The sequence below is a fragment of the Pogoniulus pusillus genome, chromosome 12 (genome assembly GCF_015220805.1).
Source record: "Pogoniulus pusillus isolate bPogPus1 chromosome 12, bPogPus1.pri, whole genome shotgun sequence".
Classification (NCBI taxonomy): domain Eukaryota; kingdom Metazoa; phylum Chordata; class Aves; order Piciformes; family Lybiidae; genus Pogoniulus; species Pogoniulus pusillus.
The window spans coordinates 13,455,665-13,481,257 of NC_087275.1; the positions used below are offsets into that span (position 1 = coordinate 13,455,665).

Below are 25,593 nucleotides of genomic sequence, written 5' to 3' on the forward strand. Positions count from 1 at the left end.
CAGCCGGCAAAAGCATTTCCGGCAGCGCAGTTCTGCGCTCGCCAGAGTCGCTTCCAGGGGGCTCCAGCCGGCGCTGCGTAAGGTCTCTCTCCCCTCCCGCCGCCAAGGCAGCGCCGCTCCTCCCCGAGCCACTGCTGCCACCTTGTGGCAGGATTCCGCGGGTTCCTCAGGCGCTGCTGTAAATTCCCCGCCCAGGCCCCCCCACCGACTCATATTCGCCTCAGTAAAGGTCGGGGAAGGGAAATTCCTTCTCCAGAGTTTTCAACCCAGCCATACGCCTTTCACATCGCTTCTCACACCTCACACTATGAGAGATGGGTTAAAAAAAACAAACACGGAATCTGAAACGTGACATTCCAGCTGAGGTTAAAAACATTCCCGGGGGGAAGCAGCACTCTCACCTTCCTCTACACCTGGTGAAAGCCAAGAGGACTCTGGATTGGATTCCTGAAATACAGAGCAGGCATGAGTAGACTGTGGAGTTGTGCTACAACTGCCTTAAGAACCAAAATGGATGGCTAGAAAGTAGCCAAGAGGAAAGGGACCTGGGGGTGCTGGTAGATAGTAGCTGAACATGAGCCAGCAGTGTGCACAGGTGGGCAGGGGAGCCAGTGGCATCCTGGCCTGCATCAGGAACAGTGTGGCCAGTAGGACAAGGGAGGTTATTCTTCCCCTGTACTCAGCACTGGTCAGGCCACACCTTGAGTGCTGAGTCCAGTTCTGGGCCCCTCAATTCAAGAGAGATGTTGAGATACTGGAATGTGTCCACAGGAGGGCGACAAAGCTGGTGAGGGGCCTGGAGCACAGCCCTCAGAGAGGCTGAGGGAGCTGGGGGTGTTTAGTCTGCAGAAGAGGAGGCTCAGGGGCGACCTCATTGCTGTCTACAACTACCTGAAGGGACATTGTAGGCAGGTGGGGGTTGGCCTTTTCTCCCAGCAACATTCGGTGCTGGTGGAGTACTGCTCGATGCAACACAAAGTTGTTTGTGGTCTGCATCTCACTTTTATTTCCAGTAGCCTGGAAGAATTCTACTCATGAGCTTGTTTCTTTGTCAAATACTCTAAGGAGCTTTGTAAACTTTTCTCTGATTGTGGAAATGCTGATAACAGTGCTTGACTTAATGTGAAAGAGCAATTCCAGCAAGCTAACAGGACTACTCCAAAGTTTGAAGTGGAGTATATCTGTTTGCACATTCAGGGCCTGCATTTCTGCAGAGTTTGTGGAGATCACTGTCATGCACAGGAGAAGACTCTTCTCCCAGGCAACCAGCAACAGAACAAGGGGACACAGTCTCAAGCTGTGCCGGGGAAAGCAGAGGCTGGATGTTAGGAGGAAGTTCCTCACAGAGAGAGTGATTTGCTATTGGAATGGGCTGCCCAGGGAGGTGAAGAAGTCACTATCCCTGGGGGTGTTCAGGAAGAGCCTGGATGAGGCATTTAGTGCCATGGTCTAGTTGTTTGGATGGGGCTGGGTGCTAGGTTGGACTGGATGATCTTGGAGGTCTCTTCCAACCTGGTTGATTCTATGATTCTATGATCTAGATCAGATCCCACTGGCATAATCTCACTATGGTCCTGGGCTAATTAAAGATGGCAGGTGAAAAAACAAGACACACACCCCCAAAAAAAACAAACCACACCAACCAACCAAAAAACACTAATAAAATAAAAATCAATTCAAAAAACCAAAGTACACAAACAAACAAACAACAAAACCACAAACACAAAAACATATACACACAAAAAAGAAAGGAAAAATCCCACCACCAAAGAGCACACGGCAGGTTTTGTGTTCCTCTAGACAGAAAGCTGCTTTTTCAGCAGCAGCAGAGCAACAGGACAATCACCTTAGAGGGGACTGATAAATGGTTATAAGTATCTGAAGGCTGGCCAGGAGGAGGGGAGACAGGCTCTGCTCACTGCTCCCTGGGATAGGACAAGGAGCAATGGGTGTAAGTTACAGCACAAGAGGTTCTGCCTCAACACAAGGGGGAACTTCTTTACTGTGAGGGTCACAGAGCACTGGAACAGGCTCCCCAGAGAGGCTGTGGAGTCTCCTTCTCTGGAGACTTTCAAGGCCTGTCTGGATGTGTTCCTCTGTGATCTGTGTTAGCATTGTCCTCCTCTGGCAGGGGGGTTGGACTCGATGATCTCCTTGGGTCCCTTCCAACCCCTAATATCCTGTGATCCTATGAACAGGTTTAAAGCCAAAGCACACTCTGAAAGCTTAGGTTAAAAAGAAATACAAATATTGGCATTTCAGTGCAAAGATCATTTATAGTCTTAAGCAAATATACATAGAATGTGTGGACTCTTAAACCTTCACTCAAGACATTTTTAAAAATAAGCATCTGATTCCATTACAAAAAGTCCTCTGGAACATTAATCACATGGGGGAAAAAACACACACACACAAAACATAGTTTCTCAATTCCTGTGTGAAGGCATGGGCTGTACTTTAAAGATGTGCTGTATTTAACAGGAAACTAAACCAGCAGTCGGCTGTTTAGCATACTGACACACTCCAAACTTCACTGCATGCCAGTGCATCTAAATAGCAGAACCACAGAATGTTAGGGGTTGGAAGGGGTGATGACAGATCATCGGATCCAGCCCCCTTGCCAAAGCAGGATCATCTAGGAGAGGCCACACAGGAACATGGCCAGGTTGGCTTTGAAAGTCTCCAGAGACGTAAACTCCACACCCTCTGTGGAAGGTCTCCTCCGGAGAAACTTCTTTACTGTGTTTTTGATGGAGCATCGGAACAGGCTGTTCCAGAGTTTGTGGAGTGGACCAAATGATCTCTTAAAATCCCTTCCAACTCCTGAAGTTCTGCAATTCTGTGATTCAGCTATTTAGATTTACTGGTATACAGTGAGGTTTGGAGTGCATCAGTACACTGAAGATAGCCCTAAACCCAGAAATGCATAAGAGGTCTATTAACACATACCTTAAGCAAATTTCTGCAGCTTCACCAAAAGCTATTTGTACCACTTGGCATTTCTTCTTCTGTGCTTAATTCAGCTAAGCTAAGCAAGACTTCCTTACCTCAATATATTTCACCAAACTGCTACCCTGCTTTTACAAAACTAGTGTCAACCAATGAGAAAGTACATAATGCAGTTAATAGCAACATGGAGAAAATATTTGCACTTCAAAAAGTAATAATAATGTTTTCTGGTATAATGAGAACAGCTCTAATGAGCTAGAAATGAAAACACAGAATGCCAGAAAGCATCATCTAGCAAAACCCCCTTGTAAAATTTAATTAAGTCACCATATTTAAATATCAAATAACTAAAATGCATAACAGATCTTCTAACACTGGGGATACAAGTAATAGATCACATTCCTGGTACTATTCTGCAAAACCAGTTTTAATTACATTTGTACTGCAGAAAACATTAAGCTGAAAAGAACTTTTCAGTCTATACATTCTGCCATTATTCTATTACTAAAGCAATGACAATTACAGAGTTTTCTACTGGAGTCTTTTGAAGCAGAAACACAGTACAAGTAAGAAAATAATCTTTGGTAACTTTTTATGGGCTTCTGAAAGAGCTTGTTTTGTCATTATTTTTTCCTATGTTTTTCCCTTAAAGAGCCCATTTGCCTCAACTTTCTCTTGCAGTAGTCAAGAATCTGTCTTCTGGTGGAATCCTACAATCATGTCAAGTCTGAAGCTTTCTTCATTAGAGACCAAACAAGGGATCCTGAAATTATAATCAAGATGAAGAGGATGCCCTTTCCAATTGTCAGTTCAACTACAGTCAGTAGGCTAAAATACACTAATCACAGAGGAAGACAAATAATTGTAGTCAAGATAATGACAGGGGTAATAACTTGTAATACAAGTTACTAGCAAAAAAAAAAAAACCTTTTTAAGTGACATTCGAGTCACGAGTGGACTGAAATGTCTGATACTGGCTTCATATGTATCCACAGTTTAGGTCATACAATAGAATCTTTTAGTATGAAATACTTTTAAGATCATCACATCCAACCACTAGCCTAACACTGCAAAGTCCGCTATGTCCCTAAGCACCACACTCACGCATCTTTTAAATACGAGGGATGACAACCCAAACTTTCCTAGGCAGGCAGTTCCAGTGCTGGACAAGCTCTCGGGGGGCACTCCAAATCCCTTCTCCCCCCTCCCCCGGGGAAGAAGGCAGCGCGGAAGCTGCTTTCTGCCCGTGGCGGGCTTGAAGGCAGAAGAGCAAAGGCACCCTTCCCACACGTGTACTGACTGCGGAAAGCCCGTGCTGGGACCGGCTGGTGGTGGGCTGGATTCTTTGTGCCCAGCACATGTGGCAAGTGGGCACATTGTCAAGGAAAAAAACTATAAACAGAGGAAAAAGGCGACGAGTTCCTGCTTTTGCACGGCTCCCGCTCTCACACCAGTCTCTGCAGTTCCGCTCTTGCACAGCTTGCGCCGCTCCCCCACCAGGCTGCAAGTGCAGCGAGTCCGTAAGTGCGTTTGAGGAAGAGCTGCCAGCAGCACTCAGACCTGGCTTCCCTTGCACCACACCGCAGCCTGACTTCCGGCTCGCTACCCAGGGCTGGGGAACACGGCAGCACTTCGGCTTCTCTCCCTGCGCTGCCAAGACAGCGCCTCTCCATGATCCATGCTCATGGAAGCTGTGTCTGAGACACCTTTGATTTTGGCAGGTTTTCATTCATCTTGGACTTAACGCCATGTGGATCATGACTGGATATAACCCGAGTTTCAGAGTCTGCCACAAAGAAATTCAACAGGCATCATTACTAAAGTCCTACCTCATCTCTGTGAGTAAAATCTATTCTCTAGGTTCTTTGCTTAGCCTGATTTTTAAGCAGAATAAAACTGTCTTGTAGCTTAGCCTTTTCCATTTTCTGACTTTCCTAAATCACTAAATTTGCCCATAAGCATCTTTGCAAAGATTTCCCAGCCAAATTAGAACCTGTAAATAAACCTCATCTAGTTCTGTATATAGCTTGGGGGCAGCCTGTTCTTCTCCAGACTAAAAAATCCCAGTTCCCTCAGTCACTTAAGACTTACTCTCTAGACCCTTCATCAGCTTTGTTGCCCTTCTCTGGACACACTCCAGCAACTCATAGTCTTTCCTGTAGTGAGAGGGCCAAAACTGAACACAGGACTCAAGCTGCAGCTTCACCAGTGCCGAGTATAGGGACACAATCACTTTCCTGCTCCTGCTGGCTGACAGCCTGGTTGTCCTGCATGGGCTGGTCCACAGAATTTAAATCAAGTAGCGAAGTCAATTTTATATGTTGCAGAAATAGATCATGTAAAAAGATACATTTTATTATGTACATTTAGAGGTTAATTTAAACTGATATTTTTTTCTTCTTCACTTCCACTTTTTGCCTCCTGATGTTCTGCTCCTTCCAAATATTTTTCTTCAGTGACCTGCAGAAACATAACAAATTCTGTTACATTTTAAAACATTATTTAATTGTCCTTGATCCTGGAAACCACTATCATTGTAACAAGAAGGAATGATCTAAAAAGACAAATATTGTCTCTAAAATTAAACAACCTGAATGACAAAGCACTTTCAAACTAATTTTACAGAAAAGTACAATGGGTTAGGCTCTGGGCACATCCTTGGCTAACAAGTTCAGTAGATACATGGCTTTTATTTTTCCCCCTCAATGTGTGGGTTTTTTTTTCTCTTTCATAAGTAAAATACTCAATTTGAAGACTCAAAAATATCTGCTATTTTATTTTACTAAGTATTTCTCACATGTAAGCCTATGCCTTGAAAATGAGTCTCTGATTACATGCAGCTTGTATTTTAACGATTCTGTTTATCTTAAAAACTCGCCTTTTGCATTTATTCAGTCACTATAAGGCTTCTCTTAGCACATTTCAACTTTGAAAGTCCACCTCTTTACCAGAAGTATGTTTGCAAGAAGCTTTTCTGTGTTGGTTTTAAACAGGCCCAAAATAGTCAAAATAATGTATTTACACAGCTTACTGAAACACCTCTCTCTTATCTCCAGTTACTTCCACTTAGGGTCACTCACTGGTATTAAACTTTAGCCTTGCATTTACTTGTAAAAAACACCTTCTTATGTGTTCTCCAAAACTTGTGCCAGAAAATTTGTTACTACCCAAAATCTAGGGAAGTGTAAACATGTGTTATCCCAATCTTTATATTTTTTTATTTAATGTTTGTAATTAAAACAGGGGAAAATATTTTACACACATGCAATATCAACATTAACTGTAGAAATTCATTTGAAAATAACATAAAGTAATAATTAACAGCTTAGAGATTTCACAGGCATCTGGTCTTTCTTCACCTGTGAACACTTCCATTCCTAAAGCAATGTTCTTTCCACTGATCATTGAAATTCTACCCTGCCACAGCACATCTTTATATTCACTAAGCTGTTCTTCATTGCTAACTTACCAGCCTCTTCGATCTTTCCAGCAGTTTGTGCCAGACGGTGTGGTGAGCCTGTGTTAAATGTCATTAGATGAAGTTAGTGGAGGTCAAAAACCAAAATTCAAATTTTGAAAAAAGAAAACATCTTCTCACAGAACAGATTCTGACAAGTGCATAGAAATGATGTCACAAGACTCTAACAATAGAACCAAATGGGGCAAATCGAACCAGCTTGGGCTAACCTGGCTGTTTTCCCAACACAGAAATGAGGCAAAAGTAACACTCAAAAACTCAGGATTGAGACCAAAAAAAGTGAGATAAGAATAGAGTTTACTGATCAGAATCAGATAAATACAGTACAGAATCTATATCAGCACAGCACAAAGCAGCAGCAAACAGAAGCGAGCGAGCCAAAAGCCCAAGCCAGAAAACTACTCCCCCATGCCTCCTTGTCCCACTGCCATGCCAGCAGAAAAGATCAACACCCAAGAACCTGGAATCCAGAAGCAGCAACTAAAACAGGAAGCCTTGCACATTGCAACCTGAACTTGAGCCCCATAATACTTTGCTCCAGTTAGCACTTCCATTTTTTTAAAGCTGGCACAACTGCAGCATGGTATGAGTAACAGCAGCAGATTCAACTCAATCCATGACACCAATTCAGACGTTACTGCTTAAGATTTCAGTGTTCAATTTGCCCATATTCCTTTGGGGGACTTGAGTTAAATTCTGCTATTCACATTCATTCAGTGTGGGCACTCACTGAGAGGGCAATAGGCTAAAATGGGAATTAAAGTCTTTATGACATAGAAGGGTACACAGAGATATGGTTTAGGAACTCAGTGCCCATCTGTCCCTTGAAAACTTTCTGGAGACAACAGCACAGGTCAAAATCACGTAAGTCGACAGAAATAGAAAAGAAGATTCCTGCCTCCACCTATAGGTAGTTCTGCAAAGCCTTTGTTTAAGGCTGCATAGCTCTAGCACTTTTTGTTACTGTTAATTTCTACTTTGATATTTCTACTTTCAGCAGTAAATAATTACATCAAGCATCCTCTGATGCAAACTTTTCTAGTTCTTATTTCATCTCCAGAATAGCTCTGGATCAGAAATCAACCCCAAATATCCAACATAAGTCATCTGCATCAGCCTTCCCTTTCTGCTACTTTTCTCACCTCTGAATCAGGCTTAGCTACCAGCACAACATGTAAAGATCAGAAAACAAGCCCTAACTTAAAAGAAGAAAACTTGTACAAAGTGAATTCATTACCTTCAAATGGATTGGCAGGGACACACCCTGGAACCTTCTTATTAATTCAGATTGGTTAGTCTGAAGATTATGGGCTGCTGTTATCTCATACTGGAAACAAAAACTTGTCCTTGGAATATGAGGGCCTTCACTAACATCTACAAAATCACCAAACCTGATGGGAGAAAGAAACACTCTAAGACAAATATACTCAGAGAGAAGCACAAGCTTAATGATTTTTATTCAATTAGTAAAATCTTATCTACAAAAGAGAGGAAAGAAAATCCACACACATCTCAAACCAATTCCAAACAAATCTCCAGTTTATCATTTTTAAGTTTCCTGATACAAAGAACAGGTCACCAAATTTCCTAAAATGGATTCATGAAAGTTAAAGCTCAGGTCTAGAAAGAGGATCCTAGGTTTAACAAATCTTTGAAGTTCTATTTGCTTTACAAGTGGGGTAACTCTTTCAATCACCAGAAGTACATTTATCTTCCAAGATCACACATTTTCCACAGTACAGCATTTGCAATCTGCACAGGGATTTCTCTTCCAGAGAAATCCAGACAAAAAGATCTATAGCAAAAGAACATTCAGAACAAACTTCTCCGTGAAACCAACAGGTGAGCTCATTTTCTCTCCTGTTAAGCAAACTAGGAAGGGAAGAAGGAGGAACCACAGACACAACATGTATCTCTTTAGAGACATGTGAACTTCAAAATCAAATGCAGAACAATTTAGACATCTAGAAAACTGAATATCCTACACTAGCCTAAGCAGGCCACAACACAAGCTTCCTGCCTCCAGCAAAGAGCATTTATATCTTAAACCATATTTCAAGAGCCAGCTCCATTCTCACCTCCAACACTACAAGGTAGTAGCTTGCCAGTTAGGAAGAGCTTGAGAACTTCAGAAGAAAAACCCACTATGCAGTGCTAACTCTTGTTTTCAAACAGGTTTTTGGTTTCCATCTTATTTAACCTGACAAGCTGTAGAGGTTTATTTGGATTTTACATTAAAGCATTTAAAGTAGTAAGATCTCTCTGGCACTTATCACTTTTAACATCACAAGAAATAGAGATGTAGTGAGATCCACCACCTGTTAAGTATCACAAAGCAATGGTTGTGTGAAAAAATAAAAACAGGGGAAGAGAAAGTATCAAAGCAACAAAAGACAGGCTACAAACAGTAATGAAAACAACTGCTCTCTAAACTGAAAAGTAACTTACTCTTCCTAGTTGCAGACAGTATTTGCAATACAAGTTTTCACTGAGTAACTATAGATTGAGAATTGTTTTGCTCACCTGTGTAATGTTACAGTTCCTTCCTTATTCTGAGAAGCTTTTCTTTCTATCATCTCCATTTTGTACCTGAAGAAGACAAAAAAGGATTTAAAAAATGCTCACCTTTAATACCTAGTTCTTATAACGCTTAAGAAACATTCTTAAATATCATGCTTGCATTTATGTGAGCTTTGAAACAAGTTTAAATCCTTAGTTGTGCATGATGACATGGATTGGCATGTTTCATAAATCATGTCACACAAACCTCTCAGTTTAACCTCAGTTCCTGGAAAAATTATGGGGTAGATGATATCGAACCAATCACAGAATCAATCTGATTGGAACAGACCTCAAATATCATCCATACTGTGTACTACTGATTTTATACAATGTGTGGACCTCAGCACCCGGTCTGCTACAAGAGAAAGTGTTCTCTGCTATTTCTACACACACAAATACACATATAATATCTAAAGCTATTATCAAAAGCAACCTTCCACCTGCTGTCAATATTTGTCAGCCAACACAGTGACAATATTGTGTCTGTATGTATGTCACATTAGTATCACCTTTTTTATCAGGCTAAAAAAACAGTTGTTTTGCAGCTTGAGCTTTAGCATAGTTTTATTTTGTTTCACAATATGATAATTTACTTAGAATTTCCCTCACATCTCTCCAACCACCAAAAACCTATGGACTAAAGAATTTTTCACCCAAAACTTACTTAGGTTGGATCTTTTTCAGCAAAGAAGACTGGAGTGTTTTGAATGAGCCATCCTGTACAGCACAGGTCTGAGTATTTTACCCATTGTCCCCTGCAGAGCTCAAAAACTGCATTTAATGAAATCTTCAAATGAAGATATCAAGATATGGAAAATCTACATTTCTCCAAATATGGAAGCACTTCAGCAGAGGCTGAGAGTAACTAGAAGACCAAGTCTAACCAACAGAGCTCCAACTCAGAAGCACTGAAATTTTGAAGCTCACCATTAACGTGAGGAGGAAGTTCTTCAGCATGAGAGTGATGAGATTCTGGAATGGGTTGCCCAGGAAGGTGGAGGTGTTTAAGGCCAGACTGGATGAGGCTCTGGCCAGCCTGATCTAGGGTAGGGTGCCCCTGCCCATGGCAGGGGGTTTGGAACTAGATAATCCTTGTGGTCCCTTCCAACCCTGACTGCTTCTATGATTCTAAACACAGAAGTCTTTCCATTTGTCACAAAACTGCATACAGTAAAGATGTCTGCTGCTGGCTGCTACAGAGAACAGGAGGAAGTGTAACAAAGGGAAGAGAGGCATGCTCATTCAAACCAGTGGAAGAAGTACCTTCATACATCACTTGTCACATCTTATTTTAGACTTACAAAAAATCAAGGACACATTTAAATTAACTTCTCATCACCTTTCCAAAGGAAAGGCAAACTCATATGCTTACTTGTTATGCTGAAACATTTCACATGCCACTTTTGCTCCAACATGCAGTGTTTCAAATGGCAAGTCTTTCTGAATTAGCTTTCCAGCATCCTTTGTAAGAGAACGGAAGTTGTCCTAAAAAATAATTGATACATAAAACTGTTACAACTCTTTCACAGTTGCAGTGCATAGAGAGCACTAAATATTAGTCAAAACAAGAGTCATCTACCAGAAACCCTAAACATAGGCTTCACTTAATCTGAAATTAAAACAGTCTGTGTCCTCCAAGAACAGTCTATAACGTGAGCCAGAACGTGATAAATGCAAAGACTACCTTCCAAAGGGTACACCTGACCAAAAAAAAACCCAAACAAAACTAGTAGCAGATATACCTAAGAAAAAAAAAAAAAAAACAACAAACCTCACCACCACTTCTCCCTCATTAAAAAAGACCCACTGGACAAGCATGCAAGCTATCTAACTTTTCAAGCAAGAAGTTATTGTGCTTACATTTGTTGGTTTCCAGTCATGCAGCCTATTGTCCAAAATTACATCATAACAGAAAGCTCCAGAGATCACTGCAATTCCAATTCCAAAGAGAAAAGCATTCATGTTTGTAACAAAGTATGTGTTTCACTGCCATAATATTCTTTTATACATATGTGTATATGAACGAGAAGAAAAACAGAATCTCAAGAAATGCACCACAAAATGTACGTTTTCGCCTGTGATTGTACAGTCAAATGGCAGATTAAACCTGGATCATTTTCATTTCATTTCACTTAGAAAGAAATTTGAAATTAGTTTTAATGTCATGTCAATGTAACACAAGTCCATTAATGTAACACTAACACCAAAATTCCACTTTGAATTCTTTTGCACACATGATACGTTAAAAGTAATTCTGCACTATTAAGTTGTAATAGAGAAGTCAGACAACATCAAAGCTGAAGTAAAATGTTTATCCATAATGCAAGAATGGCATAAATGTCTGAAAAGGGCAACACAAATTTCTGTGAGAGTTGTTCAAATGCTCTGTATGTCAATTTCTTCAGTTACTACCATCTTAGAAATCAAGCTTATGAACCCAGTAAATTTACATCATTTCTACACATACAGTGTAATGATATAGCTCAGCATATGCAAGGTTATTCCAAATATTTATGGAACTGAAATATCTACTCTACAGTTAGCAATCAAGATAAACACTACAGCTGCTGAAAAGGAGATCAGTTGTCTAAGGACTCCACCTTGACAGCAACCAAATATATATTAAATCCATAACCACATAGCCTTTCTTATTCAAACAGCCTCCCCTTTTGTGCATTTTCTCACTTTTGTGTATCTCAATTCAGGTCACAGGTGAGAAAAAGTTGTTACTAACCCTCTCTGTACTTCAGCAATCTTCCAACCTCATGCATACACAGTCATTTTCAGTAACTTAAGTGCTCACAGCTTATGTAATTAATTTTTCACAGAAACACATCACATCTTCTAAATAACTTAATCATGTAACTTCACAATGAAAAGGTTGTGTCCCTGTGTGGCTAACTCAATCTACAAAATCGTAGGTGATCTGAAACCCAGACACCACATAGACACACAAAGTTCTGCACTTTGGAATGAAATTGTTTCCAGTGTGTTTACTATAAATTAAAGGCTACAACAACAACGTGTAATATGCGGATCAGTGCTGTGTGTCTTCGTTTGCTGGAAAATGAGCCTTTGTTTGCTTGATAACATTATTAGACATTCTTTTAAGAAGCAGCAAAAGACAAGACAAACACTTAGATCACCTGGCACTTCTGGAGCTTTAATCAGACTCACTGAGTACTCATCCTTGAATGCCCGCTTTAACACACACGCCATGATCATGGCACAGGAACGCCAGTAGGCCTATAGGAGAATTTCAAAACACAGATTTATTACCTTGAACCTAACAGACCCATAACCAGATTAACACCAGGCTCCTTATTCCAAAAGGATATAGATATTTAACTCAAGGACATGCAAATCTAGCTGTCAACACAAGCATTCATTTCCTTAGTAGCTAAAAACTTCTATTTGGAGATGATTCTCCATACAGAATCAATTGAAAAAGAAATGTAAAGTATCAAATCACAACTGCACTTGAAATGCACATCACATTTTCCCTGGAGGTATTTAAATCTGAAAGTTCTCCTTAACAGCTTTATCAGTAATTCAGATAAGGGAAACAAGTGCACCTTGTAGGTTTGCAGACGACACTAAATTGGGATTGTTGACCTGCTCAAGGGTAGGAAGGCTCTGGAAAGGGATCTGGACAGGACAGATCAAGGCACCAAGATCAGTTTTATAAGGTGTAACAAGGCCATGTGCTGCATTCTGCACTTGGGCTGCAATAACCCCACACAACACAACTTGCCCAGGAAAAGTGGTTAGAAAGCAGCCCAGTGGAGAAAGACCTGGGACGTCTTTCCTGAAAGAGTGGTCAGACATTGGAAGACGTTGCACAGAGAGGTGCTGGAGTCACAGTTCCCAGAGATTTCAAAAACATACAGACATGGCACTTTTGGACACAGTTTAACAGCCACGGTGGTCTTGGGCTGACAGTTTGACTCCCTGATCTTAGAGGTCTTTTCCAGCCAAAATAATTCTGTAATTCTACAAAATCATAAAAGAACACAATTTAGGTTGAAAGGGATGCCAGCACATCCCCAGCCCACACTCTGGTCCAGCTAATAACAACCATGATGGCCAGAGAATTATTAAAAATATCTGAATCGCCGCAACAACCAAGAGCAGATGGACATGGAACTGAATGGGGCACAAGGAATCAAGTGGTCATAATCAGGGTTGTCTACAATGAAATAAGATACAGACTCACCTTGTTTACTTCTTCTGGATCTTCGTCTTTGAAAGTAAGGAACTGAATTTCACACGATTTAGTCAAGGGCCTGTACATATCCCAAACTTCACCATCCACAAGAGCTAGAACAGACTTCTTGCAATGCCATTCACTTAGGTCTAAAGAAAGTGAAACAATATCACACAGTTATTCAGCATATTTCTCAGAATCAGCAGTTCAGACTACTGCTTGGTAAGAACAGCTATCTATCAAAACTAACATTTTGTAAGTGACTTGGAAAGGCAAGCTGCGAACAAACCCTACAAAAATCAGCTGTTTCTGCTAATGTATTTCAGTACAGATGCAGTTTAAACTTATCAAACACAAATATTTTGAATGCATGTCTGTCACTTTGGTCATTAAAATGTCAGTAACGTTAACGTTTCAATCTTAGATGACAAAAACTTCAGCTTCCATAATCAGTGGCACAGTTGAAGAATGCAGTCACTTACGCATGGCACAATTGTAGGGAGTAGATAAAGCTTTGTTCATTACAAACACACTGCCAGGGTGTGATTTCCCGGTGTATTTCACTTCGATTTTCTCAATTCGTGGATAAAGAGACAACTGTCTCTCTTTCTCCTTGGTGAAGAGCTCATTGCGCATCTGGATGACTTCCTCTGATGTTAGTCGTAGAACAGGTGATGTGGTGACAAACCCTGGTGAAAGGAACGATCTAAAATAAGCAATAAGGAGTTTTTAAAGCCTCTGCACAAGATGTCGTTTAAAGAGACGAAGACATACCACTGCGCTGCTTATCATTAGGTAAGCAGCTCCCATTGACTGCCCACTCTTGGTCCCTGCAATGCCTGCACCGAGTCACAACAGAAAACCCCGAAACAATTAAGGCTTAGTGGCGTCCTGTCGCTGCCAATACCCTTCTCTCAGACAGGCTCCTCCGTTCCGCGTCCGCTCAACGCCACCGCACCCACGGCCTCGTCCCGCGCAGGGAAAGCGGCCGCCGCGGCACGGCCCGCACGCACGGCTGCTCACTCAGCGCGGCAGGGTGGCCCCGCACGCCCGGGCCCGGCCGTCCCATGCCAGGCACCTCAGAAGCAGCGGCCGCCGCTCCTCAGCCGACGCCCACCCGCAGTCGTACCACACCCGCGCCCGGCCCCGCTCGCCGCCACTCACGGCGCCGCTCCTGCCCGCCTTGCAAGCAGCGGGCAACCCAGCACGCCGCTGCGCTCCGGCTCAGCGCCGCCATCGCGGTGCCTTCTCCCCGGCTCCGCCGGAAACAAAAGCCTCAGCAGCGCGGTTCCAGCCGCCGCTCCGTCACCGGCCGCCAGGCGGCGCCGGGGACAAGCACTCGGAGCTGGGCCTCTCAGGCAGCGGGAGCAAATGGCGCCTGCGGAAGGTGCCTGCGGCGGGCGGGCCGCTGAAGCAGCTGGCAGCACCGCCGAGCGGTGCCCGCCTTGCTCGCTGCTTTTCAGTGACTCTTTGGAGGCCCCGTGAAGCTACACTAAAGCACTTGGGGGACAGGGAGGTGGTGATTCGAGACAGCCAGCATGGCTTCACTGAGGCCAAGCCTTGCCTCACCAACCTAAGGGATTTCTGGTGTGGAGTGACTACGTCAGTAGACAGGGGAAGACCAACAGATCTCATCCATCTGGAATTCCACAGGGGCTTTGACACAGTCCTCCATAACATCCTTCTCTCTAGACCAGAAAGAGATGAATTTGATGGATGACCTGTTTGGTGGATAAGGAATTGGGCAGATGGTCACACCCAATGGGTTAACAGCTCAGTGCCTAGGTGGAAGCAGGTGCCAAGTGGTGACCCTCAGGGGCCCATACTGGGACCAGTGCTATTTAGTATCTTCATCAGTGATGTGGGCAGTGGGATCAAGAGCACCCTCAGCAAGTCTGCTGACAATACCAAGCTGAGTGGTACAGTCCATAAGTCTGAAGGACAGGATGGCACCCAGAGGGACCTAGACAGGGTAGAGAAGTGGGCTCAGAAGAACCTTGTGAGGTTCTATAAGGCAAAGAGCAATTTCCTTTGTCTAGGTTGGGGCAATCCTTGTTATCAATACAGTTTGGGGGATGATGAGATTGAGAGCAGCCCTGCAGAAAAAGGCTTGTGGGTACTGGTGGATGAGAAGCTGGGCATGAGCCAGCAATGTGCACTCACAGCGCAGAAGGCAGGCTCTGTGCTGGGCTGCATTAGAAGAAGCATGGCCAGCACACTGAGAGAGGTGGTTCTGCCCCTCCACTCTGCGGTGGTGACATTCTTGCCAGGAGTGAGCTCTGGAGTCCTCAGCATGGGAAGGACATGGACCTCCTGCAGTGTGTTCACAGGAGGCCCACAAAGATGATCAGCGCTCTGGAGCACCTCTCCTGTGAAGATGTGCTGTGGGTGTTGGGATTATTTAGCCTGGAGAAGTCTCTGGGAAGAACTTGCAGTGGCCTTCCAGTAGCAGAAGGGGGCCTATAAGAAAGCTGGGAAGGGGCTGCTTAGCAGGGCATGTAGCAACAGGATGAGGGAAGAGCAGGAGAGATTTAGATTGGACACGAGGAGGAAGTTCTTCACAGTGAGGGCAATTAAATACTGGAACAGGTTATCCAGGGAGGTGGTGGAGGCCCCATCCTTGGAGACATTCAAGGTTAAGTTTGATGGGGCCCTGAGCAACCTGATCTAGTTAAAGAGGTCTGTGGTCAGTGCAAGGGGCTGGTACAAGGTGACCTTCAAGGGTTCTTTCCAACCCGATGCATTCTGTGATTCTATGATGCACTGCAGTGGGTGCAAAGTGCTGCCCCTTGCCTTCCCTTTACTGCAGCAGGCCTCATTACCCTGTGTCATCCCTGAAATCGGTGTCTTTGCCATTTGAGCCTCAGTGCCTAGTACTGCACTGAAGACAGGTTTTAATGTCACCTTAATTTTACCTCAGACTGTACATTCCAAAAATAAAGAACTCAAAGCAGAGAAAAAATAAAAGGTCCAAAAACCTTTTTCAAGTGTTATAGACACACTACCAAACACATCACTTTACAGCTGTACAATGTCAAACTCCGTGAGGACAAGCCTGTATGCTCTGATAGAAAACACATGAAGGATGTAGCAAAGAACCTCTGCAAATCGGCGGAAAAGAAAAGTATCATTCTTTATTGTGGTGGTTCAGTCCTCTTGGCACGTCACGATGCCTCTGTTTCTCTCCCCTGCAGCAAGGCTGGTGTTGCCAGGGCAGAGGCAAGTGCTGCTGCAGATGCCTCTCCTGCCCCCAGGGTGCTCCCCCTGGGCAGCGCCGTGGGGAGTGCCAACCAGCCCCCTACCGGGAGTGCCGACCACAGGCAGGGACAAGGCCAGAGGTGCAGCGCATGTGGCGACTCAACGAGTGGCCATGCCTGACTCTGCCGGTGCGCCTGCTGGTTCCCATCACGGCCGTCAGCCCGGGGTGCCACTTCTCCATGGTGTCTTGGGTTCAAATGCAGGTTCCCAGAGACTCTTATAAATTTGGTAGACCCAATGACAATTTATAGAATTTATAGAGTGCCCTCCCCTCTTCCCCCTCCTTTCCCCAAAAGACAGGGAGAGAGATAAAGGTAGGGACACCCAAATAAATCAATCTCACTCGATTTGGAAGTTAAAAAGGAAAAGTTTAACAATAACTTAGAAAAGGGGTATTGGAGGTAGGGGAGTTTACAAAGGATAAGGAAGGGAAAACAGCAAAATACAAACAGAGATGGATACAACCCGAGTAGTGTGATGGTGTCTCTGCCTCGTGGCTGCCACGTGTTGTGCTGGTACGCAGTATGGGTGTGTGGTCATGAGTGAACGCAGGAAAAGAGAAAAGAGAGTGAGGAGCAGGAAGTGCTCCTCTTTTATACCGCAGGAAGTGGGAGGAGTGGGCTAACCATCACCTGGAGTGTGGCCCACCCCTGGGGAGGGGCCAAGACCCCTAGGGTCAGGTTCAGGGTCACTGCCCCAGGAGTGTTAACCCTATACATTCATGGCTGCCATCACATGCAGACCACCACCAAGCTCTGCGTGGGCAGCCTGTACATCCCCCACTTGCTTGTGCTCCTGGGGCTGTCGTTCAGCCTCTACCAGCTCTGCTGCTCCTGCCCTCCCAGCTTTCAGCAGCTGCTCTGCCGCCTCTCCCAATGCTACAGCGAGGCTGCACCTTCTCCCGCCTTGCACCCTCAGGGTGTAGCACCACTTCACCACCAGATTCCCCCTTAAGACCAATGTGCTTGTCATCAGCATCCCCTGCACCTTCAGCGTCCTGTCTACTGGCCCCTTCTTCATTTCTACAGCTACAAGTGGAACAACAACCAGAACAACTCCAGCTGGGACAATTACTACTAGAACCTTAACACCCAGAACTGGAACAACAACTACAACTCGAACAACAGTATAACCACTCTAAACCTCATGTAGCAACTACAACTCTAACCACTATACTATACTAACTATACTATACTACACTAATTATACTATACTCTATTATGCTAACTATACGATACCAACTATAATGATCTCTAACTCTAGTAACTATCAGTATAAAGCTAAATAGAAACTTTTCTCCTCAGAAGAATGTCCCCTGAGCCAGTCAGGTGTTCCAGAACTGAGCCCAACAGGTGACATTTCTGCAGGAGTCTCTTCAAGCTGCCTTGGGAAAGGTGGGGAGAGAAAAAAAAGGACAGCAGTTAGGGACAAGGTGGAGGGGAGGACAAGCAGCTTGTGCCTGGATGGGAAATACAGCTCCCAACCATAGTGCTCCTCTGCGGAATTCCTTCCAGCTGGCAATTAGGAATTGCTCCTGTCAGACTGACAGTTTAGACTGTGGATGTTGAGGGAGCCTTTGGAGGGTGTCTGCCACTGCTTGGGATCCCGCTTTTGCCTTCCGATGTCTGCCTGGCTGTCCCTCTCCTCCTTGCAGCTCAGCTTTCTCCTCCCGCTGGCGTGTTGCTGCAGGTCCTGCCAAGCTTCGCGTGACCTTCCCATCCAAAAGCATTGTTAGGCAGGGAAAGCCAGCAGGAGCTTGGAGCACTTCTGCTCCTAAGCAAAGCTAGCTCACTTTACCTTCTGTGCTCAGAGTAGCTCTTTGGCTCTTGCCTTTCAGCAGCCCCTGGAAGCACCTGCAATGGAAATGTGCAAGTCAACAGGTGGCAGGGAGCGAGCTGCCCACTTGCTAGCTCACAGCTGAAAGGCAGAAGCCTCAGATGGCTTCGCTCAGCTCAGCCAGGCCACTTGTGCTGGGATCACCACAGTGAGGGTGATGGCCAGGCTGCACCAGCCTTACTCTGCCCTTCTGCAGAGCCGCGGCTTGGTGAACAACCTTGCTTGCCCTGTGGCAGCAGTGCCACCTTCTGGGGGGGAGCTTTTTCCTCATGCTCGCAGTGGACCTCACGTACCTCTGCACCTTCTCCTTCTCCCAGCCCCGCTGCAGGCAGCTCCTCAGGCTGTGCACCCTCATGGCCAGGCAGCTCCTCAGGCTGTGCACCCTCAAGGCCAAGCAGCTCCTCAGGCTGTGCACCCTCAAGGCCAGGCAGCTCCTCAGGCTCTGCGCTCTCATGGTCAGGCAGCTCCTCAGGCTCTGCGCTCTCATGGTCAGGCAGCTCCTCAGGCTCTGCGCTCTCATGGTCAGGCAGCTCCTCAGGCTCTGCGCTCTCATGGTCAGGCAGCTCCTCAGGCTCTGCGCTCTCATGGTCAGGCAGCTCCTCCTCTTGAAAGAGTTCCCCCTGATGCTCAATGAGGAACTCCACCAGCTGGCTGACCTGCACACAGCAAGTAGTCGGTTCCTGCTTAGGCGGCTGGAGGAGGCTCAAACAGCCTTTCCCACTCCTAGCCCTGACTTCTGCAGGCAGAGCTGCAGTCCTTGCTGGGGCTGCTCTTCCCGGCAGCTGCCACGCAAGGCTTTGCTGACGGGAGGAGACAGCCAGCTCCCTCTCAACAGCCAAGCTGGGCTGCGCCCACAAGGCTGCAGCTGGCAAGCACAGCGTGCCTTCAGTGCCACCTGCACCAGTGTGTCCAGGGGCAGTGTGTGCTCCGCGGCTGGACTCAGCACATTTGGCCCCACGCAAGTGGCCGGGTTGGCAGCAGTCATCCCGCTGCAGCCTGCATTGCTGCTGATCTTGTGCAGCAGGGCCAACAAGCGCTTCAGGAGGAGGTGGGCCTGGGGCAATTTGCTGGCCACCCTGAAGCAAGAGGAACACGAGCTTACTAAAGAGGATGGGGTCCACACAGCTGTCCCCCCTCACCCCACCCCATCCCACGCGCAGCAGAGGGGGCTCCCTAGCAAAGCCTGCTCTACAGTGCGGGGACCATCTTCCCCAGCTGGGGTACGGCCAGCTGCCTCCCTCCCTGCCCTTCCGGCAAGACTCCCTTGCTGGAGCAGCCCCCAGCGTCTGCAGCAGTAATAGCTCCAAGGAGAGAAACGCTTCGCTATGCCTCCTGCCCCAGAGCCCCACCTGACAACAGTTAGAAACGCCTGGCAGAGAACAGCTTTCCCAAGGAGGCCTTTGCTTTGCAGGCAGCTCCTAACCTTTGCCAGTCCCTGAGGAGCAGGCAGCCTGCTCGTCACACTTACTCTTTCAGCCCTGCCAGCCTCTCCTGCCTGCTGCTCTTCTCCAGGGTGCTCATCCACTCCTTGGAGGAGCTTGGAGGGGATCTGGCGCAGGAAGTCCTGCAAGGCCAAGGGCTCTGGGTGAGCCTCGGAGCGCCACTGCTGCCAGCAGCACAGGCAGTGTGCCCGCCACTCTGCCTGCCCGGCAGCCCTTGCAGCTCCTGCTCTCACAGGCACCCCTCAGCACCAACAGAGCCCAGCTGCTGGGCTGCAGGGCAGCAGGCTTCACCTTCAAGACGGCACCCAGCAGGTGCACAGGCTGGCTTTCCAGGTGGACCTCCACGCCAGAGTGCAGCATTGCCCACACCTCCCACTAGGCATGCTCGCCAGCTGCCCGGAGGAAGATCCCCTCCGTGGATGGCCCCTGTTCATCTAGGAGAGCCAGCAGGTCCTGCAGGGCACAGAGGAAACCGTTGCTTGTCTCAGGAACGTCTGCGGTGCTGCTGAAACTTCTTCAGGGCCTTCAGAGAGTCTGCAGCTCTCCAGAGCTCTCACGAGGGGCTGGGGGTTGCCCTCTTCTGCCCTTTCACTCACCATGACCTTGGATGGTCAAAGTAGCAAATCCCAGAGCCAGTCTTTCTGAGACTGAACGTTGGTTCACACATGATGAAGAGTGCTTGTCTACTTACAGCAGCCCTAACACACTAAGAAAAGAAAAAACATTTCACTGCCATAGCTCATTCTGATACTGACAAGGCCTTGCTCATTCTGCTACAGAGGTGTAATCACCACATAGCCAATCTGTACTGGAATCACAGAAACCCTACCAAGGGAACAGCACTTGGGGAGGCTCTGCTCCTGTTCCCCAGAAGAACAAAGCTGTGTGGCTGAAAGCATTAGCCCTGCCGGTGTAACTTCTCTCTTGAAGAGCAGTTGTGCTGCAGCAACGACAGAAAAGAATTCAGTTTTTCCACACACTTTAGCAAAACATTCAGTAGGGTAGCACCAACGGAGCTGATGCCAACAAAGAGAGACCCTCGTGCTACAACAGGAGAAACAAACTCACTCTAAAACTTAATTTAAAACAACGTTTATTATAAAATAAAGGCAAAACGGCACTGGGTGCATGGCAAACAGCAACATCGCTAGAGACACGCCACTAACAGCAGAGAACAGTGCTTATACAGGGTATGGTGTTAGCTTTATACACACTCAGGAGTATTTTACATTTTCTAAGCACTCCCCCTAACCCCCTTAACACTCACCCTTTAGTCCTTTCGACGAAAGCAACAGCCGGGCTTCTTTTCAAGGTGAGCTTGGCCCCGTCGTAGCTTCTTTGAACATCCATCAGAGAGGTCTCATGGATCCTCACGCACCGTTATCTTTGGTCACGGACACCCCCTTGGTAACTCCTAACACCCACGGCTACCTTGTAACATGACTGATGAGGTCCTACCAATACCTTTTCGTGCGAAAGCCAGATCTCCATACAGCACATGCGAGAGACACCTTTTGCAAGGCAGCCGCAAAAGCAACTTCCACGCTGTGGAGCGGAATTCTGGCCCAGTTCTGAGGTGCCCCTCCGAGCTCTTTTTTGCCCACAATGTGCAGAGGGTCGGCACAACAGCATGCCCCACCGACAGTCCCAGACAGCGAAAACCCGCTGCAGAGCGCCAAGAGCCAGCCGAATTCAGTGCTAAAAGCCCGGGGATGAGGGCGGGGCTTGCCTCAGCCTCGGGCTGCCCCGCCACGAGAAAACCCCACCTCCTTCTTCCCTTCTCACTTCCTATTGGTCCAACAGCCCGCCCGTCAGAAGTGGTTGCCCTGCAGAGGTCCCTGCCTGGCTCATGTTTGTAATTAAGACAGGGGGAAATGTTTTACACACATGCAATATCAACATTAACTGTAGAAATTCATTTGAAAATAACATAAAGTAATAATTAACAGCTTAGAGATTTCACAGGCATCTGGTCTTTCTTCACCTGTGAACACTTCCATTCTGTGCTAGTTTGAAGCAAGCTAGAATGTTTTGGTACAAGAACTAGATAACGGGCAGTGAAATGAAAACAATTGATGTCAACTTCTCTCACAGTCTCGCTGAGAGCTCTGGGAAGAAGAAGTAAACTTTCTCCATTTTGTCTTTTTCTTCTGCCTTTGCCTTCAGACCTAGACACATCTCATTAACCTTGCTACTACTAACCTTGCTCCCTAACCTCTTGGCCGCACCTCTCTTCTTCCTGAGAACTGGGGTAAGGTTGAGAGGGCCGGGGGAGGTGTTGGGGTGGTTTGAGAGCCCCTCCTGGGGACTCAGGTTTCTGGGAGGGGAGTTGTGCTTTTGTATTGTTTATCCTTTGTATATTTCTGTATACAATTGTATATAACTGTATATATTGTAAATAGCTGCTTGTAAATTCTGCTAGCTGTAAATAAATTGCTTCATCTATATTCCCAGGGTCTGTCTGAGTTAGCTGGGGCAAATACAAAGTGTGGGGGGGCGGGTAAGTGCCCAAACCATCACACATTCCTAAAGCAATGTTCTTTCCATTGATCATTGAAATTCTACCCTGCCACAGCACATCTTTATATTCACTAAGCTGTTCTTCATTGCTAACTTACCAGCCTCTTCGATCTTTCCAGCAGTTTGTGCCAGACGGTGTGGTGAGCCTGTGTTAAATGTCATTAGATGAAGTTAGTGGAGGTCAAAAACCAAAATTCAAATTTTGAAAAAAGGAAACATCTTCTCACAGAACAGATTCTGACAAGTGCATAGAAATGATGTCACAAGACTCTAACAATAGAACCAAATGGGGCAAATCGAACCAGCTTGGGTTAACCTGGCTGTTTTCCCAACACAGAAATGAGGCAAAAGTAACACTCAGAAACTCAGGATTGAGACCTGGAGTGGGTTCACAGGAGGCCCACAAAGATGATCAGCGCTCTGGAGCACCTCTCCTGTGAAGATGTGCTGTGGGTGTTGGGATTATTTAGCCTGGAGAAGTCTCTGGGAAGAACTTGCAGTGGCCTTCCAGTAGCAGAAGGGGGCCTATAAGAAAGCTGGGAAGGGGCTGCTTAGCAGGGCATGTAGCAACAGGATGAGGGAAGAGCAGGAGAGATTTAGATTGGACACGAGGAGGAAGTTCTTCACAGTGAGGGCAATTAAATACTGGAACAGGTTATCCAGGGAGGTAGTGGAGGCCCCATCCTTGGAGACATTCAAGGTTAAGTTTGATGGGGCCCTGAGCAACCTGATCTAGTTAAAGAGGTCTGTGGTCAGTGCAAGGGGCTGGTACAAGGTGACCTTCAAGGGTTCTTTCCAACCCGATGCATTCTGTGATTCTATGATGCACTGCAGTGGGTGCAAAGTGCTGCCCCTTGCCTTCCCTTTACTGCAGCAAGCCTCATTACCCTGTGTCATCCCTGAAATAGATGTCTTATGGGGAGGCCATATCATAGGAAAGATAACAAATAGTTGTTTACAGCCTGGTAGCTGTAGGAAAGAGTCTTTGGAGCCTGTCTTTCTGCAGCTCTGGCCAGGACACAACATGTGAAAGCCTTCAAATTTCTGAGTAACTCCAGCTCCTCAGCACCAGCTCCCCTTTCTGGTCACCGACCTCCTATATTGTATTTGTGTGACAAGGTTTTGGTGGCGAGGAGGCTACAGGGGTGGCTTCTGTAAGAAGCTGATGGAAGCTTCTTCCATGTCCAACAGAGGCAATGCCATGCTGGATCCAAGGTAGACCTGCTGGTGGCCAAAGCCAAGCCCATTAGCAACAGTTGTAATGCCTCTGAAGCAACATGTTTAACAAGGGGGGAAAAGTTACTGCACAACAGCAACTGCAGCCTGAGAGAGGAGCAAGAATATATGAGAGAAACTACCCTACAGACACCAAGGTCAGTGAAGAAAGAGGAGGAAGAAGTGCTTCAGGTGCTAGAGCACAGATGATTCCTCTGCAGCCTGTGATGAAGACCTTGAAGAGCTAGGCTGTCCCCTTGCAGCCCATGGAGGTTAATAGTAGAACACATACCTATCCGTAGTCTGTGGAGGACCGATCATGACCCAAAGTCCCAAGCCAACCCTGGGAGTGGGGAAGGTCATGCTAAGATTCAGGAATTCTCTTAGAGTAAATGAAAGTAAACTGAAACCAAACAGATGATAAGTTTGGTTTATTGCTGCCAATGAAAACTCTTGGTAATGGACCAGAGCCAAAGGAAAATGGGAAGAAAAAGGAGAGGGGAAAAGAAAAACATAGTTAAGAAGTCAGAGAGAAAGAAAGATCTCACCCCTCCTTGGATCTAGTGATGTTTTCACAGGCATTCTCCTTTCACGGTGATTGTACATACTAGTAGAGTCTTCCATGGTAGATGCAACCCGTGGACCTTTATGGTCCTTTTAGAGCCTTGGAGGGTGGCAGGGAGGGGTCAGTCCCTCCAAATCACAGACAGGTGTACACCAGCCCCTTGCAGTGCAGTGTCGGTCACATGGTGCTGTTACACCTGTTTTAAAGAATTCCTGCCTCAGGAAGAATCATCTCTTTTCATTGTTAACAGGGCAGCTGGTCTCCAGAGCTATTAAAGCCATCGGCCTGTCTGCTCAAGACCTGGTGTGTCACACCGTGTTTGAGACAATAGAGTCATTATGGGTTATCAGCCCGGTCCTGTCACATGCTTTGTTTTGAGACAACAGAGGATTGGGCTATCACGGGACCCCACACCCAAGCAGGTGGATGCCTGAAGGAGGCTGTGACCCCATGGAAAAGTCATGCTACAGCAGGCTCCTACCTGTGAACTTGTATAGAGAGGAGCACACACTGGAACAGGTTTGCTGGCAGGACTTAGGACCTTGTGGGGGACCCATGATGGAGCAGTCTGTTCCTGAAGGACTCCACAGAAAGGACCAAAGCTGGAGCAGTTCATGAAGAACTGTAGCCCAGAAGAAGGACCCCTATTAGAGACATTTGTGGAGGACTGTCTCCCATGGAAGGGACCCCATACTAGAGCAGCAGAAGAACATGAGGAGGAAGGAGTGGTAGAGGCAATGCGTGATGAACTGACTAGAACTCCTATTCCTTTTCCCCCTGCATCACTGGGGGGAAGGAGATGGAGAAATTGTGAGTAAAGTTAAGCCCAGGAAGAAAGGAGAGATGGAGAGAAAGTGTTTTAATATTTGAGTTTATTTCCCATCATACTACTCACATTTGATTGGTAATACATTAAACTAATTTCACTAAGTTGAGTCTGTTTTACCTACAATGGTAACTGCTGGGTTATCTCCCTGACATCTCAACCCATGAACCTTTTGTTCTATCTTCTGGTTTGTGTCCTGTTGAACAGGTGATTGATGGATCAGCTTTGGATGCCACCTGGTATCCATCCAGGGTCAACCTACCTCAGCTTTTCCTTCCCTCATTTGCAATAAGATTTATTAACATTTGTGAAATAAGTGTTTGTTTTGATGCTTTATAGTTTAAGTGATGGTGATATTCATCCCAGTTCCCAGTTGGCAAAGATACAACAACAGCCATCAAGAATGCCAATGTCAAACAGTTAAACTGAATTAGTGCTGTTAAGACCTAAAGGATGTAACTAAACTCTGCATCAAAAAAATAGATGTCTTGATGCTGGCAAAGGCTGGTAATAGGCACAGAATTTTCCACTGTGGAAATGCATCTGTGAAACAGTGGGACAGCTGGCTTCTCTTGCTTCAGTACCTGGTGCTGGCTTCCCTGCTCACCTGGGCTCTCATCCAGAGAACCAGGTGTGTTAGTATAGTAGCTATTTGTGTGCTTCATCACATTATGTGGCAGATTAAGAATTTCAGCAAGTCAATCATCCTGCTTCCTCATATTTTAAAAGGAGTTA

At 45.9% G+C, this 25,593-nt stretch overlaps 1 protein-coding gene and 1 long non-coding RNA gene across 2 annotated transcripts; both read right to left on the reverse strand.

Moving 5' to 3' along the window:
* Positions 1–5,283: 5,283 nt before the first annotated feature.
* Positions 5,284–14,469, reverse strand: MRPL39 (mitochondrial ribosomal protein L39). Its single transcript, XM_064152348.1, has 10 exons — positions 14,361–14,469; positions 13,679–13,885; positions 13,206–13,345; positions 12,136–12,235; positions 10,850–10,917; positions 10,362–10,474; positions 8,951–9,016; positions 7,665–7,818; positions 6,419–6,466; positions 5,284–5,409 (listed from the first exon to the last, which is right to left on the reverse strand). The coding sequence occupies exons 1-10, from the start codon at positions 14,431–14,433 to the stop codon at positions 5,323–5,325; spliced, it is 1,056 nt and encodes a 351-aa protein (XP_064008418.1). The 5' UTR covers positions 14,434–14,469; the 3' UTR covers positions 5,284–5,322.
* Positions 14,470–17,672: 3,203 nt separating this feature from the next.
* Positions 17,673–18,773, reverse strand: LOC135179981 (uncharacterized). The gene is made up of 3 exons (XR_010304226.1): positions 18,584–18,773; positions 18,252–18,307; positions 17,673–18,165 (listed from the first exon to the last, which is right to left on the reverse strand). It is a non-coding gene; the product is annotated as an uncharacterized LOC135179981 (long non-coding RNA).
* Between the last annotated feature and the right edge of the window lie 6,820 nt (positions 18,774–25,593).

What these genes read in the sequence shown, in the direction of transcription:
- MRPL39 (XM_064152348.1), bottom strand. Translation starts at nt 14,433, where the DNA reads ATGGCGGCGCTGAGCCGGAGCGCAGCGGCGTGCTGGGTTGCCCGCTGC. An exon ending in TAAAGCTCCAGAAGTGCCAG is followed by an intron (nt 10,918 to 12,135) that starts GTGATCTAAGTG and finishes TTGGAATTGCAG; the next exon opens with TGATCTCTGGAGCTTTCTGT. An exon ending in GGAACTGTAACATTACACAG is followed by an intron (nt 7,819 to 8,950) that starts GTGAGCAAAACA and finishes TTCTCCCATCAG; the next exon opens with GTTTGGTGATTTTGTAGATG.